Genomic DNA, 17817 nt, shown 5'->3' with positions numbered 1-17817 from the left:
AAGAAACACCTAGAATGGTTCGCAGGATTTGCAAGTTGTAATACTGTGGAGTGTGATACCTGACTTAAAATTTTCAAAGCACAGTTCTCATTTAGGAAAATGTAGCACAGATAATTTCATGAGCTTAGGTTTTGTTGCTTTTTAGCCTTTACAGTGTTGCATTTCTGGCTCTCCAGAGCCTTATACTATTAAGTTTCTCCAGAGCCTTATACTAGTAAGTGAAAGCTAAAAACTCTGTTGGAGTATGAGCAGGAAGAAACATCTCGCTGTGTAGAACAGGAAGGAAGTGGTCAGATGGTGAGAACACAGCTAAGTTTCTAAGATCCGTTATATTTAATAAATAGATTATAATGTAAGGAAAATACTTTAAAATGTAAAACAAATTACCCTCTTTTTTACTCATAGAAACCTCCTTAAATACTGATTGGACACTGATTTGATACCTTTGGGTTTGTATTTCTTTTTTATCTGCTAAAAGCTCTTTTAATACAATGAAAAGTGTTCCTTTTTAAAGTACAAGGCTAGGCTGTTTACATCCTCACTTTGAAACTGAAGGTGCTTGGAATATGTTGTTAATAATGCTGATGATTCAGAACCTGTGCAAAATGTGTGTTAATATTATTACACCAAGTATGAGTTTATGTACTTTGGTATGGATTTTCTTCTTGTTTCATTTTAATACACACAATTCTTTTTATGTGTACACACAGCATTTTAGCGTGTACGTTTGGCATGTATCTTTTTACATTACAGTAAAAATAGGACTCTTCACAGCTATTAGCTTCTCCCGTGTTTCTTCCCCACCATACTACTATTTCAGAGTTTTGGGCTGGGGAGTGAAGGGAAGGGTTCTCTGCGTTTTCCATAACAAAAGCCCCTTTATTCCCAGTGGTCAGACCCTCTGATCCTCATCACCTTCAGACATAACAACATGGAGGCAGGTAGGAGAGGGTGACTACAACCCTCTGACAATTGTTTAAGACACATGGCCTACTCTTTCAGAATTGGCAGCTACCAGTTATAAATTTCAGGTTGAATGTGCTGCAAGAGCTGTGAGAGTATACAAGCTATCAGGTGCTCAGTGCTGTTACATAGCCACTACTGTTATCTAAAACTTTTCCCTCCCACCAGGGTCTCTATAACCATACCCCATTTCTAAAGCTAGATTTATTCTATTCCAGTATGCGATCCAGTGATGGGTGACAAATGGAATGGAGAAGGCTCCATGGTTAGTGCTTATCTGTTTGGATTCTCTGTAGAGTGAATATTTGCTATATAAGGATGTCTAAAGATTTATTAATTTTTAAACACCAAAACTAAGCTACTTTACCTAAGCGTGGCTTTGGATCCCAGCATCAAGTAAGTTTGTACTTTAATTTCCTGTATTTGAATGAGTTTAGTATCTGGGAAGAATGGTGGCTGCATAGCCCTGGGATTATTTCTAACTCTCTGCTGAGACAACAGGTAGAATACAGACCCCGTCCACAGGAAGATATCCCCCTGCTCCCCCTCCTTGTCTCACTGGAGTTCCCTCATCTTCTTTCAAGAGCTCTATTTTGGCTGGTAGCCTGGCTGGCGTTGTCAGTGATCGTGTGAATTGACATACCACTTGAACCTAAATGAAGATGACTTATTTTGTGTGAGATCCAACAGCTGTTAGGCATTGGGCTGTGATCAGTGACAGAAAGGTTCTGTGTGCCAATACCAGACTGCATACTGACAAACATTCCTTTTTGATCAAAACTAGCAAATAATTTCAGTAAAAATGCAATGTGGGAAGACATCAGCAATAACGATATTTTATGTTTTCTTCTGCCTTAGCTAGTCATGCACTATGAATTCCTCTTTGTCCTTGTACCTTTTTACAGTTTACCTGCTCATAAAACATCACATGAAGTAACACTTAGTAATAAATTTGCCATTGCTTTTGTGTTCTATTCTTCCATTTTACGTCTATTGCAATATTTATTGTCCCTGGCTTTTTCTAACAAGGCAGAGATCTAGCAGCTGTAGAGTCACCTTGCAAAGCATTAGCTCTTGGGAGAAGTCAAAACCATGGGCCTACCTGTGACTTTTGGGTGGAAGATAAGGTAGATGGAAGAAGAGGAGAATATTTAACATGCAAACCACGAACTCATTCCTGCCAAGACAAGTAATAAAATCATTATTTAAAATGCCTTGGTTTAGACGTGACCTAGTCTTGTATTTCTGTCTAAAGGCAGAGTCCCTGTGACACCATTGCTTCACCATGGCTGCATGAGTGAGCTCAGTACCCTGCCCTGAGTAGCTTCTGAGACTAACAGAGAAAATAAAACATGGACAAAAGGGAATATTAGTCCTGATTTAGCAAATGGGGTTCTGCCAAAGAGTATCAGCTACTAGTAAACAATGAACTTTTAATAAAGGTTTTGTTAAATTGAGTTACAGCAGGAGTCGGGAAGGTGAGGTGACCCCTGTACCCATCTAACCCGAACTCCTAGCTGAGCTCCAGTGTATGCCAAAACAGCTGATGCTTTTCAGCTTTGAGCCTGAAGAGCATGCAGGTTGGTGGGCTCCTGTTACATCTCAGTGTATGTCACCTGCTTAGACAACCAATATCCCTTTGCTGATGGGCTGCATTTAGCTAATGAAGATGGGGTAGAGATGGAAAAGACAGGCAGAAAGGGGAGCATTGGCCCTCATTACTGGAAGAGCTCATTCTGCAGGCCGTGAAATATGCTAGTGTTTTGTTAGACTTTGGTGCACAATGCGAGCGAAGTATTTTTGATGTCCTTATCGGAACTGCTTTATAGATTAAGTTGTACTGAACAAATTACAAATCTGATTCCCATTCACACATACTGATGTACAGCACACCCTTGAAATACGGCACTGAAAGAAGGAGGCAAAATAACACATAGCATGGATGTTACTTGTTCCTAAATCCCACAATGCAACACAATCAATGTGGGCACATGCTGCCGTGGCAAAGGGCCTCTGTACTGTCGGTACAACAACAAAGTAGTTTCTTTTGGAGGTAGGGACATGAGAAAGGGTTCCCCATATTGGGACACTGTATTTCCTCATGCTGCTGTGTCACCTTGGTGAGAGGGAACCCGAAAGTTCTTTCTCCAGGCACCATTTCCTTTTAATGCTGCCAGTTTAGGCGTGTCTGCTTAGTGGTGCTTCCTATCACCTCCAGTGAAAGAAGGGCTGTTGGTTGTACTGTCACCAGCTGGAGGATGCATTGCCACTTTAGCTACTGCTGCATAGCAGTGCACTGGGAGCTGTCAGGTTACTCAGTGACAGCATGAGTGGTAGTTGAGGGAAGGAGAGTTGCAGTCCCACATCTCAGATGCTGCTGACAACATTTGATACTGTTTCTTCTCCCCTAGTATGTGCCCAAGGATCTCCTCCCAGTCTACAGGGACAAAGTCGTACCTGTTGCTGATATAATTACTCCTAACCAGTTTGAAGCTGAGTAAGTACTCCTTTTATAGCCAAATAAACTTGGGGATAAAATCAGGGAAGGCTGATACCCATTGTTTTATTTGTCTCAGTACAGTGCCATAGGTATGTATGTGTTGGGTTTTGTTTTTTAGCTGTTACTTTCAAGTGGTGCTTTCCAGCAAATCTCCAACTGTTCCATATTGAAACCAATAAAAAAATCTGGGAGTTACATGAGGAAAAAGATTTCTCTTCTTTTCTCCGGTCTTTCATTTTCACGATTACTTTTTGTTACCTCCAGAGACCTGTATCTAGGGCAGGTTAAAAAAATACATTTCTTTCCTTCCCTGTCCTTACCCATTCCTAGGAAAATTTTTATTATATGTCAGAATATCAAAACTGAAATAGTTTGAATCAAACCCCCAAAATTAGATTCAGAAATAGCACCATGGCAACATCTCATAGGAGTTAAGAATTTAAATGTCTCCTGCCCGTCCTATCTACATAGCTGTGACTCTTTGGTCAGGAGGTAATCTGTTGTGATACACCACAGGCTGTCTCCCTAAGGGGAGGGAGCACCTACATGGAAGGTGGCGAGAAGACAGTTCTGAGGGAATTTTATGATACAGGGATCTCTACAGGAGGCAGGTTAGGACTGGTGTGAGTCCGCTTCAGCAGCACTGTGTATCTGTGCACTTAACTTCTAAACACAGTGGTCTGGTACAGCAGATGACGTAGCAACAAACCATTTAGGCCTGTATGGTGCAGTCCAAGCTTTCTTCCTTTCAAAGAGTAAACAAAGCAGTCATTGCCTGGAGAACTTGTGCTCTTTTAAGATTTCTTTTTCATTCTCAGGTTACTCACGGGCAGGAAGATTCACACAGAAAAAGACGCTTTAGAGGTAAGTAGGCAAGGAGTAGGATGTGTAAGATCTCTTTCTGAATTCCTGCCTGCAGTGCTGAAGTTTGCCATTTGTCTTAAACTTTGACATCACTTTGGCCTCTGTCCTTTCTCTTTGTTTATCATAAAAGCTTGTGCACTCCAGGCGCAAAACATTTCTGTTCTAGTGTCAGACTTCTGAAGAAACTTCCCGAAAGAGCTACAGATGAAGGCAATTACAGTGGTAGTGAGTGTGAGCTCGTTTTCCTGCAGTGTAAGAAGGGTAGCAGCAGCACATGTGGCAAGTAACCACACGCTGTCAGCGCTGTGGAAATGCACTGGTTGGGGTGAAAACCCCGGGTGACCCTGGGCATTAGAAACCTTTATGAGTCGCTCCCTCTGCTGTCCACATACGAGTCGTGCAACAGCAATGCTGAGTGTTAGAACACGTTCCTCCATACAGACTGTTTGCAAGGAAGAGAGCTACTAGCAAACTCTTACGAGGATTGACTGAATACACTCTGACTCTCTTCCTGACAGTGTTTGCTGGTGCTCTGTTTCTCTTCCTTAAATTGACTCAAAGGGGATGAGACCTGGGTTGCAAAAGGGTAGATTGTGTAGATGAGAAACCAGACTGGGAGTGATGGCTTTCAGGTACGCCTGGTGAAAGACAGACAAACCCACAGCATTGATAGCTGCTGTCATCGCCATACAGAGATGATGGGTGGTCCACGAATACACTGCATTGAGGTGTAAGGATTTATCCTTTTACACAAACTGAAGAAAACAAAAACCTACAGGTCTTAGCGATGAAGGACAAAATAGGAATATGGTTTTATTGGTGTCTTTGTTTTGTTGACTAGTCAAGTGCTTTCATAATGGGCTGATGTTACTTCTTCCAGTTTGGTTTTGAACTTCAAAGGAACACAAAATCTTTTAAACAAACAGCAGCTGCAGTGGCACCCTGGAGAGTAGCTGGGGTCTGTCATCCCAAATGTTTGTTGTTCTTTTTACTCCAGCAACGTCATGCAGCATGGGCTGATTACCATCTCTTCATGGCAGGAAGCAGCTCCAAAGATCTCAGTTCTTTTCATTTCCGCCCCCACCCCAGTTTTACATTACCCCACTGTGCTGGGTGAGGGTAATGAACTGTGCTTCATGCCACTAGCTGCTACAGTTCTTCTGTTCTCATCGTCACCAGTGGAACCACAGCCCGGAGAACAACACTATTAGCTGAGCAGCCATTAGTTTTAGGTTTGCATATTTCAGCTGTATACATGAATTGCATGTGGTAAACAATTTTAGAAGTTAGTTTTCTGACTGTCTCATTCATGTGATGGGTTTTAAAAAAATCTCTTCTAAAGAGCCAGAATTATACTTAGGAATGGAAACACTTTTAAAATAGTTTCTTGCAGGATATTATATTTTAATCTGTCTCCCCAGCTGCATGTCATATATAGGTCTATCCTTCTGAGTAATAATCCATGCTGGAATTTGTCCCCTTTGGAGGTCATAGGAATTCTGGCATCGATTTCCATGGTGACATGCTTTCATTCATTTCTTTAGCAAGACTAGTGATGACAGTATAGACTTTTAACATAAAATTAAATATGATGTAATATTAATGGAGAAGGGACTAACTCCTACAACTAGAAATACTGGTGATTAGGTTCTTGGTGAATTGTGACTAAGAAGTGAAAATGAGTTTAATGTTACTTCACAGGTTGATTATGTCAGCATATGGCGGTGGATTTACGGCTTCTTTAAAACCAAACCAATGTCTGTGCAAAGAGGTCTGACAGTTGAAGAAACTTGGAAGCTTAGACAAGAAAGAAAAGCAATAGAGAGTTAAAAAATAGCAGAAATAAATCCTTATCATTCAGCGGCTCATGAGTCATAGCTAGCCTGAGAGGATTTTTAGTTAAACTCTTCTGGGGGAATTAATATTTTATCTGTGTTTTATGCTAAACTCATTATTGAAGTCATTCTTTCTTCTGTGAAATCAAAATCACTTCTGTAGCAACCAATTGTGATGTCAGAAGTAGAGTATGAATGAGTTTAAGTGAGGAACACACAGTGGAAATACACCTGCAAAGGTGCATAATTTACAGGTATAATTTGGGGTTTGAAACAGAATGAGAAAAGAAGATTGAGACAGACACACTTGTACATCTCATTTAGCTCTTTAACTCTTAATTTTTGCTAACTCTTAAAGTAGTAGCTAAACAAGACTTCATGACCTGAAGTTATTTGCTTTCTAGCAAGTGTTTCAAGATGCCAGCTCAGGTGCATGTGTCTGTACATTTGTTCTCTTATTCTTTTGATAGTATGTTCTGAAAACATGATGCAGACAAAAATTCTGATCACAGCTGATACAGAGTGTTATTTTCAGAGGAGCATCCAAAGATAATACAGAGATGCTTATATATTTTAACAGCTGTGTACATTTAAATATGGATGTTTTGATTCCCCTATTTCAAATTAATTCCCCTAATTCAAGTGAACTCTTTGAGTAGAAACTGTTTTTTCTCTTTACAAAAGATGCCAAAACAAGGTGCTTGTCAAAAATCCTCAGTACTATGAATGATGCAAAGTTTAATCAACACACATTGCAGTCACTGATTCCTGCCTTTTTGCACATGGAAAGGTAATGGATATGCTCCATGCCATGGGGCCAGAAACTGTGGTGATCACAAGCTCAGATCTACAGGCGCCTCTAGGAAACGACTACCTAATTGCTCTGGGAAGCCACAGAAAAAGTAAGTCATGAACTCTGTCATTAAACTGTGCTTTAACCTGTTCTGTGCTTTCAGTTACTTTTTTAATAAGTAGGTTCATCAGACGCATCTGTAGTGCATGGAAGGAGCTTAGATCCTTAAGTGAACTTCTCTTACAGTAATATCAGAGAGCAGTAAGAATGGGGCTGCTCCATGAGGGAGGACAAGCTGGGAGCTGAGCATGATCATAACACAGGCAGAGCACTGCCCTCACCAACAGGGCACAGGCCCACAGTATCTGAATAAGGTGAGCAGAACGGGTGGTGATGGTGGACAGGTCCCATTGGCAGTCCAGTGATCATCAGAGAAAGGAGAGACAAGCCAGGTCTGAGATTAATCTGGAAAATCTGATCAGTAAGTCAGGACAGCAGGGCTGTACACAAGTACACCTAAAACATAGCTCAGGCAAGGATGCTTGCACCCAGGCCTGAGCTTCCGTGCAGGTCCTGGGCGAGTGGGCAGAGGGTGCATGGGTGGAGGATGTCCTAGGTGAGGTTGATCAGGGCTGTTAAAGCCCCTAGTAGTGGCCCTGACAAGTAGTAGCGGTATAAAACAGGAACTTTGAATGTTTTGAATGCTTTTATGAAAAGTTACACTGTCCTGTTAGCACATTGTTCCTCCCTGATAGGTTCTGCTGCTTCTTTATATCCCCTTCTATACCGTCACCAAGATTCACTGTGTGTTTGGACTGTTGTAGGATGTTTTTACCTGAGAAGAGCATAGTTATGTGGCATGGTATATGATCTCTTTTTCTTGTTCATCTAAGGGATCTAAACGTGGGCATCACATTCTGGACTGCTGAGAGACTGAAAAAGTCTTGATATTCAAAACAGATTCCACTAAGAATCAGTCAGTGGGTCTTAGCACTTGCTACATGCTGTGTCTGGAATGTCTGGTCATTCCAATGGTGATTACAATATGGCACATGGATCAGATATTCTCTGCTGTTGTCTACAGCTGCTCTTGTGCCTTCATACAACCCAGAGATACTCTAAATTATGGTTTGGGATGCCCCATCTAGGATTCAGCAGTCTCCATAAATATGTGGTTTCCTGAGCAAGCTGCTGCTGCTGCTGTCTAAATGAAAATAGGTCACTCTCAATCCTTATGAAAATGAAGGTGCTAGCTACCTGCTCCCTCTTAAGTGAAGTATGTACAGTATATAAGTTGTAAATGCTATCCCAACTTGGCAAAGTTTTGAAAGGTTGCACCTTTTAAAAGAGCTGGTACAAAGTTTACAATGTTCCTTAGCATCTTTACGTTCCAAACAACAAAGAAATTCAAATCTGGTGATCACCTTTAAATTATAGTAAATGCTACTGTATTAATTGCTGGGTCTGTTACTTAACTGTCTGTCTGTATTGTAGCTAAAGCAGATGGTACCAAGATGACACAAAGAATTCGAATGGAGTCTCCTAAGGTGGATGCTGTCTTTGTTGGAACAGGAGACTTGTTTGCTGCTATGCTTTTGGCATGGACACATAAGCATCCAAACAATTTGAAGGTGTGGGAGAAGTTACGTGTCTCTCTGCAAGTTTAGGCTATGTTTCTTTTTTTTTTATTACTTTTAATCTATGACATTATTTAAAGACTCTCATCTGGTTTGGCTTTTTTTCTTCTCCTCAGAGGATAAAAAGCAGAATTTCCTTTTTGCCAAAACATTTTAGTTTGTACAATTTTGGGCGGTCACATTTCAGTTACATGGTTTTTGTAATTTTGCCAAATAAGATGTTCTCTCTAGAGAGAGAGACTGCATGCATGTTTGTAATTATATTTTTTACCCTCACTTCATAATAAGCACTGAAAATCATTTATCAGATCTATTTTTCTATTTCTTTCCCTTAAGCACATAGAGTCATTGATATGGGTGTATGGTTTCTAATATGTGTTTTGGGAGAATTAAGAGAGTCTAAAGTGTTTTTTTTCCCAAACTCTATATTACATAGTTGTCATCCTGTTTGTGTCTCAGTCATGTTTGCCTATTAATAGCAGCGTTTTTGAAATAATATTAAACTAGGCAGCTGAAATTTTACTAAAACCTGAATATATGATGTTAATGCAGGTGGCATGTGAAAAGACTGTGTCAGCCATGCAACATGTTCTGCAAAGGACCATTAAGAGTGCAAAAGGTAATTCATTCAAACCTTTTTCCCTTGTTCTGTCTGGATTTGCATCAGAAGAAACATTCAAAGAGCTTTCTGGTTTCCTGACTGAAGGGAGCTCTGTGCAGAAGCAGCCAGAGAATTTACAGAATGAGAGCTTGGTAGTCTTGTCAGTGCATGTTCCTTACTGTGTCCTCCAAGCCTATTTTTGACAACATCCAACTGAAGATGTCACTGTTCAGCTTGTAGTGGCACTACAGTCATGCTGACTGTGCTTGACTGCTTTGCAAAAGAGGGGTGGAAGAAATTGAGGAACTGCCGAGTTTGATGTGCAAGAGACCTTCTGTTTTAAGTGTAGCTCCATCACTTTCCCTTTGAGTGCATGTGTTTAGTATTGAGAGGGGTTTATCAACTAATAATAAACTGTCTGTTTGCTGTGTTGGGCATGTGAGGAGCAATTTTTGTTTCAGCTTCTGTCCCCTTGGAGTTCCCATGTATTTCAGTTCCTAAGGAGATCCAGATGGGATCTGTGGGTTCTCAGAGCATTTCTGTGTCACTTTCTAATAACAGCAGAGCTGTGTTTCTTTCCTGGAGAGAGGTGTGGAAAGGGGTGGTAAGAAATCACAGTGCTGACCTGGATCTTCCACTTTGGAAGCTTTTATCAGGGTAGTAAGGGGGGTTAGTAAGGGAGATAGGGGAGGGGAGGAGCATAGAAAAAAATAGTGGGGTAACAGAACAATGTAACATGTTTCTTTTTATACTGCTGTTTTTAATGACATTCTGATGTCATCTTTTTAGCACAAGCTGGAGAAGGAAACAAACCAAACTCAGCCCAGCTGGAACTGAGAATGGTCCAAAGCAAAAAGGACATAGAAAACCCAGAGATCATAGTGAAAGCCACCGTGTTATAAAGGCTGTATGTCTCCAGTAACGCACAATGTATTGATGTCCTCATTTCTTTCCTGTAAATTGTAATATTTGCCTTAGATCTGTGACAGAAACCTGACTTTCATGAAATAGTGCCCAGCATAGGCAGATACCCACTCTCAAACATATGTGCTGGCCTTGCTCAGTTTTAAAAACAAAACAGTTAGTGTGTATTGAAGCATATTACCAGGTATCAAAATGGCTGTCCAATTCAGTTAGTCTGTGTAATTACCCAGGGCAAGAGAGTACAATGTTCCTGCCTTGCCAAAGACTTTAGATGTGAATTTGCTAAGGGAATGCTTGACTGACTGGAAAATATATTTCAAGATGGCATCTAGTGCCAATGGAGCTGGCTCCATGCTCCCTTTTCCTGGAGATATCTGGTTACCTACTCTGGTATTCAGTATCTCAGCTGCTATGAAACTAAGCAGGGTTAAAACTACACACAAAGTTCTGGTTGTGTGTGGGAGTACTTTGAAGATGTTTGGCATATAAATTCTCTGAAGTGACCTTGAGGTGTCATTCATGTTACTGATAACTGCTCTTGTTTCTTTTCTATGAACAGCTGCACAGCTTCATTTTTTGCAGGTACTGGCTGCTTATTTCTAACGTCTGTAGGTGCCCCCATGATTTTCTTCCAAAAGCTGCTCCAGAAACATCTTCATTAATAACATAATATCTTTATTCAGTAGCACTTATTAGAAATTTGTAGTTCTACCTCCGAGGCCAGGCTGATTCTTTGTTTAGTTTTTAACTAAGGACAAACATCCTGTAAGTACAAAGGAGAAAGCAGCTCTTACCCTGAAAGCTGGCTACCCTAGTTTGTTCTTCATGGATGGATGTATTTACAAACTATGTAGGGCACTTCCACTTAACAATAGTGAGCACTATTTGCAGCCTTACCAATGAAGCAATGTGGCAGAAGTAATTTTTGTAGTTTAGTAAGGTTTAGTAAGTTACATATGTTTGCTAAACGCAGTGAAATATACAAAATTAATTTGTTCATAATGTAAGTCTCTGCAACCTATGCTGATTAGAGATGACAGAAATGCATTCTTATTAATGCATCTTTATTTCAGAATTCTGCTTCATAAGGCTTCAAAATGGGATTCTTAATAATTTCAGCATTCTATACATCACAGCTACATATTATACCAGTAGGGCAGATACACTGACAGGTACTGACCACTCGTACTTCCATGTGATTTCTGTATGGTACTGAGGTTCTTGCTTCTCCTAAGGTGAGGTCTAGTCTGTTGTTAAATCCAAATTAAGTTGATGAGCTTTATTTGTGTCAGACGGCATAGGGAGATTAAAATTGCATTTCTACTTGCAGTGACATGAAGCAAATTTGCATTAGAGGAGAGGGCTGAGTTTTTCTTGATTACCTGAGTATGCTCAGGAAACTCAGTCATGGGTATCTCCCAGATACCTTTCCTGCATCTTCCTCATCACACCTGCCTAACTGATAGTGTCACTTGCATAGCTTGGGAGTCCTGAGGAGAGCTGGTTTGGAGATTGCTTTGGCCACTGAAGTCTTCACTTATCCCACCATTTTTGTGGATTTTCTGCCATTGTAAAAGTTAATTGAGTTCACCTAATAGAAGAGTAATTTATCCTTGAAGTGAATTTTTAGCTGAATAGATTTTTTTCATAGAGTAAGATTTCATAATTAATACGTTTCTGAAATCCCTCATTTTCAGTATCTCTGAAGCAAATGAAATTTAAGAGATGAACACATTTTGCAGTAAATGTAACAAGCAAACCTCAGGCTCTCACTCTCAACAACTAATAATAATTTTATTTCCTCTCATGCATTTGGCATTAAAAATGGAAAAAAAAATCACATGACTTGAGAATGTCAAGGGGGGGGAAAAACAAAAAACAAAACAGAAATGACCTACAAAATGTGACTCTACTGCCACAGTTTTTAGTAACCACTGCCATGAAATAACTTTCTAGCAATAATAATTTTGGTGATGTGAAGAGTTGCTAAAATTAGCAGTCAGTAACAGAGATGAGCTCGTGGCTGATATCCAACATGTAAAAAGACAAGAACTATCTTAACAGTGTGTGTAAATACCTGATGGGAAGCAGTGAAGAAGGAGCCAGACTCTTCTCAGTGGTGCCCAACGAAAGGATAACAAGCAATGGGCACAAATTGAAATACAGGAAATTCCATTTAAACATTAAAAAACCTTAATTCACTGTGAGGGTGATCAAACACTGGCACAGATTGCTTAGAGAGGTTGTGGAGTCTCCATCCTTGGAGATACTCAAAACCTGACTGAACATGGCCCTGAGCAACCTGCTGTATTTGACCCTGCTTGTGCAGTGGGGTTGGACTAGACGATCTCCAGAGGTCCCTTCCAACCTCAACCATTCTGTGATTCTGTGAAATACAATGAATTGCCTTTCTTGGCAGTGCTGTATTTTTAAATTGATGCAAATATTTTTTTCTTCCTGAGACACAGACTTCCAGACAGGCTAGGAAATAGCTCAGTATTAATAATTTGCCCCTCTTTTAGGTAAGCTGCTTTTTGCTTGGGCAGTTGTGCCAGAAATACAGTTGCCTTTTTTGAGATAGTTGCTTTCAGCAAAAATACTTAAATACTGTAGCTGGTGATGCATTTCAACAGTCGAACACAAAAGTATTTTAACTGCTTCTGGCATTGATTAAAGAAGCGTTGCATGCTATATTCCAAACAGAAGTGTGATTCTATGAGCTGCTATGGGTCACATACAAAAATCTTCAGGTGGCCGAGCTTTGAGACCTCTACTGGTTCCCTCAGATTGCCAAGAACTAGATGAATCCCAGGAGCAGTTCACATGCAGTAAATGACGTTTGATTTCTACGGTCCCATGGCTCCAGCACAGATCTTAGCTGGGTCTGGAACTGGCTTCTGGTACACTGTCTCCTATAGCCAGGGCTGTGGATTGCCCAGCACCCCCTGCACAAGCCGTAGCTTCATTGCCAGTCACATAACATGGCCTGGCTTGGGAGCTGCCTGGGGCCAAATTGAGAGCCATATGGTGGCCATCACTGCACTAGTGCAGTGCAAAATTGAGAGTCTTCAATTCTTCACATCAGAGGATCAACAGGAGAGAGAAGCTCAAAATTGACCTTTTAAAACTTTTTTAAGCAGCAATAGCAGTCAAAATTTGCTGTCAAAGAAACCCTACCTGTTGTAAGCATGTACTACAGAAAAGTCATTTTAGTAAGTGTTAGACAGCACAATTTTTTTTTTTGCTTTCACAAGGGAATTGAGAGAAAGGCAAGGGCTGGTCTTTCTGAAATAAAGCAGCTTGGAATTTAGGAAACTTAAAGCTATCTTGCAAACAAGGTTTTATCTGTAAACCATAATGAACCATGATCTTACCATAAAAAAGAAAGCTATATATTTGTTGGAGCAGCTTATACCTTTCAGGTGTGATCTTTTCCCACTGCTTCAAAGAATGGATCAGTTCAGTAATTCACAGCTTCCTTAGAATCTGTGACATACCCATGTTAAAAAAAAAAAAAAAGGCATGATGATACTAATGTGCTCAATTTGCAAAAGTTCATATTTTGCAGTAGCTAGATTCTGTAGCAATGGGCTGCTAGCTGCTTCTGCTTAAGTCCCCAGGGAGTTGCTCATGTGATACCTGTTTTAAACTCCTACTGACCTGATCTAAATTGGGTCAGGTTTATGTCTTCAGTGAAGAATTGGGCTTAACATCTCTTGCCAGGAACAAACATCAGAAATTATCTGTAAATATATTCCGTAGCTAATGTTTTGTAGTCACAACAGGCTAACAGGTATTTTTAAATGTCAAGGTATACACACTTAATACTTGGATGCTTTTTTATTTGTTCAGTTACACAGCACTTTTTCATGTTTGCAGAACAAAATTCAAAGACTCAGCACAATTCTGTCCAATCTTTTATTCCCTCCTTTCCTCCTGCATATAATAATCTGTATCTGTTTCTGAGTTCCTACTGTCTTTCTGGTGCAGCTGGAAAGTGTCTCTGTATTAGACAGCTGCCCACTACTTATTTAAGGGCTTGGAGGAGACTTATCAGGGTTGTGTGATCCATTTGCAGATCCTTAGGTAAAGAAAAATGGTTAGTCTAAACTAGTTTAGGTCCCAATTGATTACAGAAGAACAAGCACTTTAGCCCAGAGAGTGGAGTCAATAACTAATGGATAATCTTCCATGACCGTCCTAACAGCATGCAAGGTGTCTGTAACCCACCAGTCCAGCATTCACCAGTTAGGGACTGCTGACTTCTTTGCCACACGTATGCCCATGTGTATGTGTGAAGTTAGCAGCAAAGGACGCTTCTAATGGTGAAGTGTACATACACATGGGAACGGTGAATCCTTTGTGTTTGTGTCCAGTCGACTTCTGCACTGTTCGTTCTTTTCGCTTACTGGAAGTAATTTCTGCTGGATCCCTTTTTTCTGGAATGAACTTTCCAGTGTATGTGGTCAGCCATTTTGATTACTGCAAGTGCACTCATTTGTGGACCTGTGGTGCAGGAGAGACCAAAAGTTTTTTAGAAATTATCTACTCTATTCTGGGCCCAGATTAGTCTCTAAATGCTTAAAATTGACATGTACCTCTTTGGGAGACATGCATAAAGACGTGCTAAAATCAATGCTATTCATACTCTATATAAACATTTAAGAAATCTGCAGTATGAATTCTTAACATTAATGTTTGTTTGCTGATTTTTATCATAAGCAGGAGAAATCTATAATCAATGTGTTATACAAAAGAATCGGAGGACCAAGGTTTCTAGCTACTCGTACTACCTTTTTGAGTATCTTAACTGTGTCTTGATTGGTGTTAATTTGTTGTCTGAGACTGTTACAGTGATTGTATTGATTCATTTTAAAATATGTGGCAAGGAAGATTGTAATAAAAGCATCTACATTTAATATACCATGCACACACAAATTATTAGATCCTATTTTTGAATATGTTAATCATTTCAGAATTAAACAGAACAAGAACAGTTTGATAGTCTTGCTGAATAAAGTGGATGTAATTAAAGGTTTCCTTAGTTATATCCTAGTATAGAGAAAGGGTAGTTAAAAGAAAGAGTGCACATTTGTGCACTGTAATCATCTCATTGTAAGATAAGTATATGGAAGTGAGTAACATCCTTGTTGTCTTAATATTTTTTTTTTTCTTTAAAGAAGTTTCATGGGAAGACAACTTGGCATTCTGCACCACTGCTCTTGTATGCATCTTACTTGCATGTGTAGGACCTCTCTGTGTTGTGCTCTTTGTTCCTGCATACAAGGTGAGAAGAGGGGCTTGGAATAAGAACCACAGCTCATTTTGAAGGTCTGTTTCTTGCGCAGCATTTAGCTGCACTCCCCTTCACAGAATTTTTATCTTACTGCGTAGGTTAGAGCATACAAGACTATATAGAAGGAAGCAATTGTTCCTGCGTGTACGAACAAGTGCTTCTGTCAGCACTCTACAGCGTCTGTGCTATGGGAGTATTTTGCACGAGGAAGAGAGCAGGTATCCAGTTTAATGAGAGCACTGGTTATTGGAGAAGGTGCTATGTCATTATGCTGATGCCCACTGGAGAAGTTTGGCTTATGTTTATACTAAACAAAACCACCTCTCCTAAGTAAAGGTCCTTGCCCATTTAAAGAGTACTTTTAGAAGCTGATATAAGTGTTATAAATTTTGGTCACTCTGAAACCAAAATATTTCTTCATAAATGGAAGCACAACCCCTTCTTCTACATCCCATTGCAGCCTTATTGGCTCATTGACTAGTCATTCAACTTGTGTTAGAATCACAGGATAAGATTATTCAGAGAGCTGTTCTTCATGGAAGACATTTGCTTCTGGTAAGTGAGAGCCTACTGCTGAACAGTTTTGTAGCTTTCTAAAACATATCCATTCAAGATGCATATCAGCCATGGAAACTAAGCTTTGAGATGTTCAGTCACAACCCTGAAAATAGCTCTCCTCTTTTAAATAAATGAGGAAAACAGCGAGTTTATACATGCATGCAGGAGCAGATTTAAGGTAAATCCACGAGGTTCAGTCAGAAGCTGGAGGAGTGTGCCCTAAGCACCTGGCCAAGGGTGTTGAATGCAGCATGCAAGGGAGCTGCTATTGTCAGCATGATTTTTCAGGAGAGCCCAAGCTAGTTCTCACATTTTCCAGAAGGGAAGAATGTGGTTTGGTTTTCAACAGCCTAGGAAGATCCTGTCTGCTTCACCAGGAAACTCGGTGCCAGGTTACAGCCCCAGCGCCACCAGCCACCAGTTTGGTGCTTTTACTGCACCAGCAGCAATGGACCTCAAGGCAAATGGGATGTTCCCAAGTATGCTCCTAAATAAGCATGCGTTCCTGACTTAGTGCCTCCACAGTGCAAATAACAGTAATAAATCCACAATTTGCAAAGAAGTGAATAAGGCAGCACATTATTCAGATAGAGAAAACCAGCAATATGAGAAGGCTGTGCCATATGTTACCGCTGAAATCATATGTACTCCTTACCTATTGCCCTTGTGGTTGCATTGCTATTTAGAAAATCTGTGCGTAGAAGAGTGTAATATATGTACTCTGTGTGTGTGTGTGTGTGTTGAAGCTTTATTTGCAATGTGGTGGGGTGGGAAACAGAATTTGGGGGCTGGCTGTGTAGGCCTTCAGGATGTGAGCAGAAGGTCTTAAAGAATTATATTTTTATAGATTGTGCTGAAGCTTTGGGTCCCAGCCACACATAGCCTTTTCTTCCAGAAAAGTAAAATGGTTTGGAAAGACAGTCAGGTGGCTGTAATATAGTAGGGATAGTACAACCCCACCAGCCCTGGACAAACAGAATAACTTAATAAAAGATGCCTTTTTAAGTAATATTTTTTTAGTGCTGAATTGTTAAACAAATAAATATTTATGAGCAAACTTTCTATGTACTTAAAGTTCGTGTGGTGCTTTGTACTGACTAGGTGGACCTGTTATATGTTTACACATCTTAATGATTGTCCTTGAGGTGTATGTAGTAATTCAATGACTTTTATGTCAGAAAACCAGTGAAGTTCTGTGTAGTAGCAAATGATTTAATTTCTACTGAAACTGTAGGCTTTTTTAGTGTTTGTGTATTTTTCTGGTTGGCGGTTATGAGTTGTATTCTTTCTGCAGTAAGGCTTGTACGCTTGATTGTAGAGAGAGGCAATAGGATGGTAGATACCATCGTTTAAAAAGAAAACCCTAAATATTGCTACCTTATCCATTATAAAATCAGGTAAGTTGTGGCATAAGCCTGAAATTTAGATTTTGCATTGGAATAAAGTATCAAATACATATAGGGCAGGTTAAAAACAGGTGAGGGATTTGTTTATTTAATTAAATAAGACTGGGGGAATCTTACAAGTGCTTAATAGCAACATATAAATGGACAAGCCAAGAGACTGGAACAAAACTAGCTCGTTCACATTTTTTAACATTTTATGAACGTGGCTGAGCTAACTTCATAGCTTGTGCTCAATGTGTGCAACAGAGAGATGAGTAGGCTAAATGGGAGGAAGTAAAGATTTTTTCCCTGGAGTTTGTCAATTGTAATAATGTGAAGAATTTTAGTAGGGTGATCTGAATTTAAATTCATAAATATATTAGCTTTCAGAAGAGCTGAGTTACCAACAAAATCCCATTCAGTCAAAAGGCAAGCTGTTAGCATGTTTGAAAATTGGAGTG

At 39.9% G+C, this 17817-nt stretch overlaps 1 protein-coding gene across 1 annotated transcript in view; it reads left to right on the top strand.

Moving 5' to 3' along the window:
* The window catches only part of PDXK (pyridoxal kinase), a 51808-nt gene extending 34769 nt beyond the window's left edge, over positions 1-17039 (top strand). The window contains exons 5-11 of the mRNA XM_069785018.1: positions 1182-1228; positions 3375-3460; positions 4282-4327; positions 6953-7064; positions 8450-8586; positions 9145-9211; positions 9983-17039. Of these exons, the coding sequence (XP_069641119.1) occupies positions 1182-1228; positions 3375-3460; positions 4282-4327; positions 6953-7064; positions 8450-8586; positions 9145-9211; positions 9983-10095 (608 nt within the window). The 3' untranslated portion in view covers positions 10096-17039. The remainder of the gene's footprint in view (positions 1-1181; positions 1229-3374; positions 3461-4281; positions 4328-6952; positions 7065-8449; positions 8587-9144; positions 9212-9982) is intronic.
* The last annotated feature ends 778 nt before the right edge of the window (positions 17040-17817 follow it).

The sequence above is a fragment of the Haliaeetus albicilla genome, chromosome 6, assembly GCF_947461875.1.
Source record: "Haliaeetus albicilla chromosome 6, bHalAlb1.1, whole genome shotgun sequence".
Taxonomy (NCBI): Eukaryota; Metazoa; Chordata; class Aves; order Accipitriformes; family Accipitridae; genus Haliaeetus; species Haliaeetus albicilla.
The sequence above is the reverse complement of the archived record's forward strand: the minus strand, read 5'-3'. Positions and strand labels throughout refer to the sequence as shown.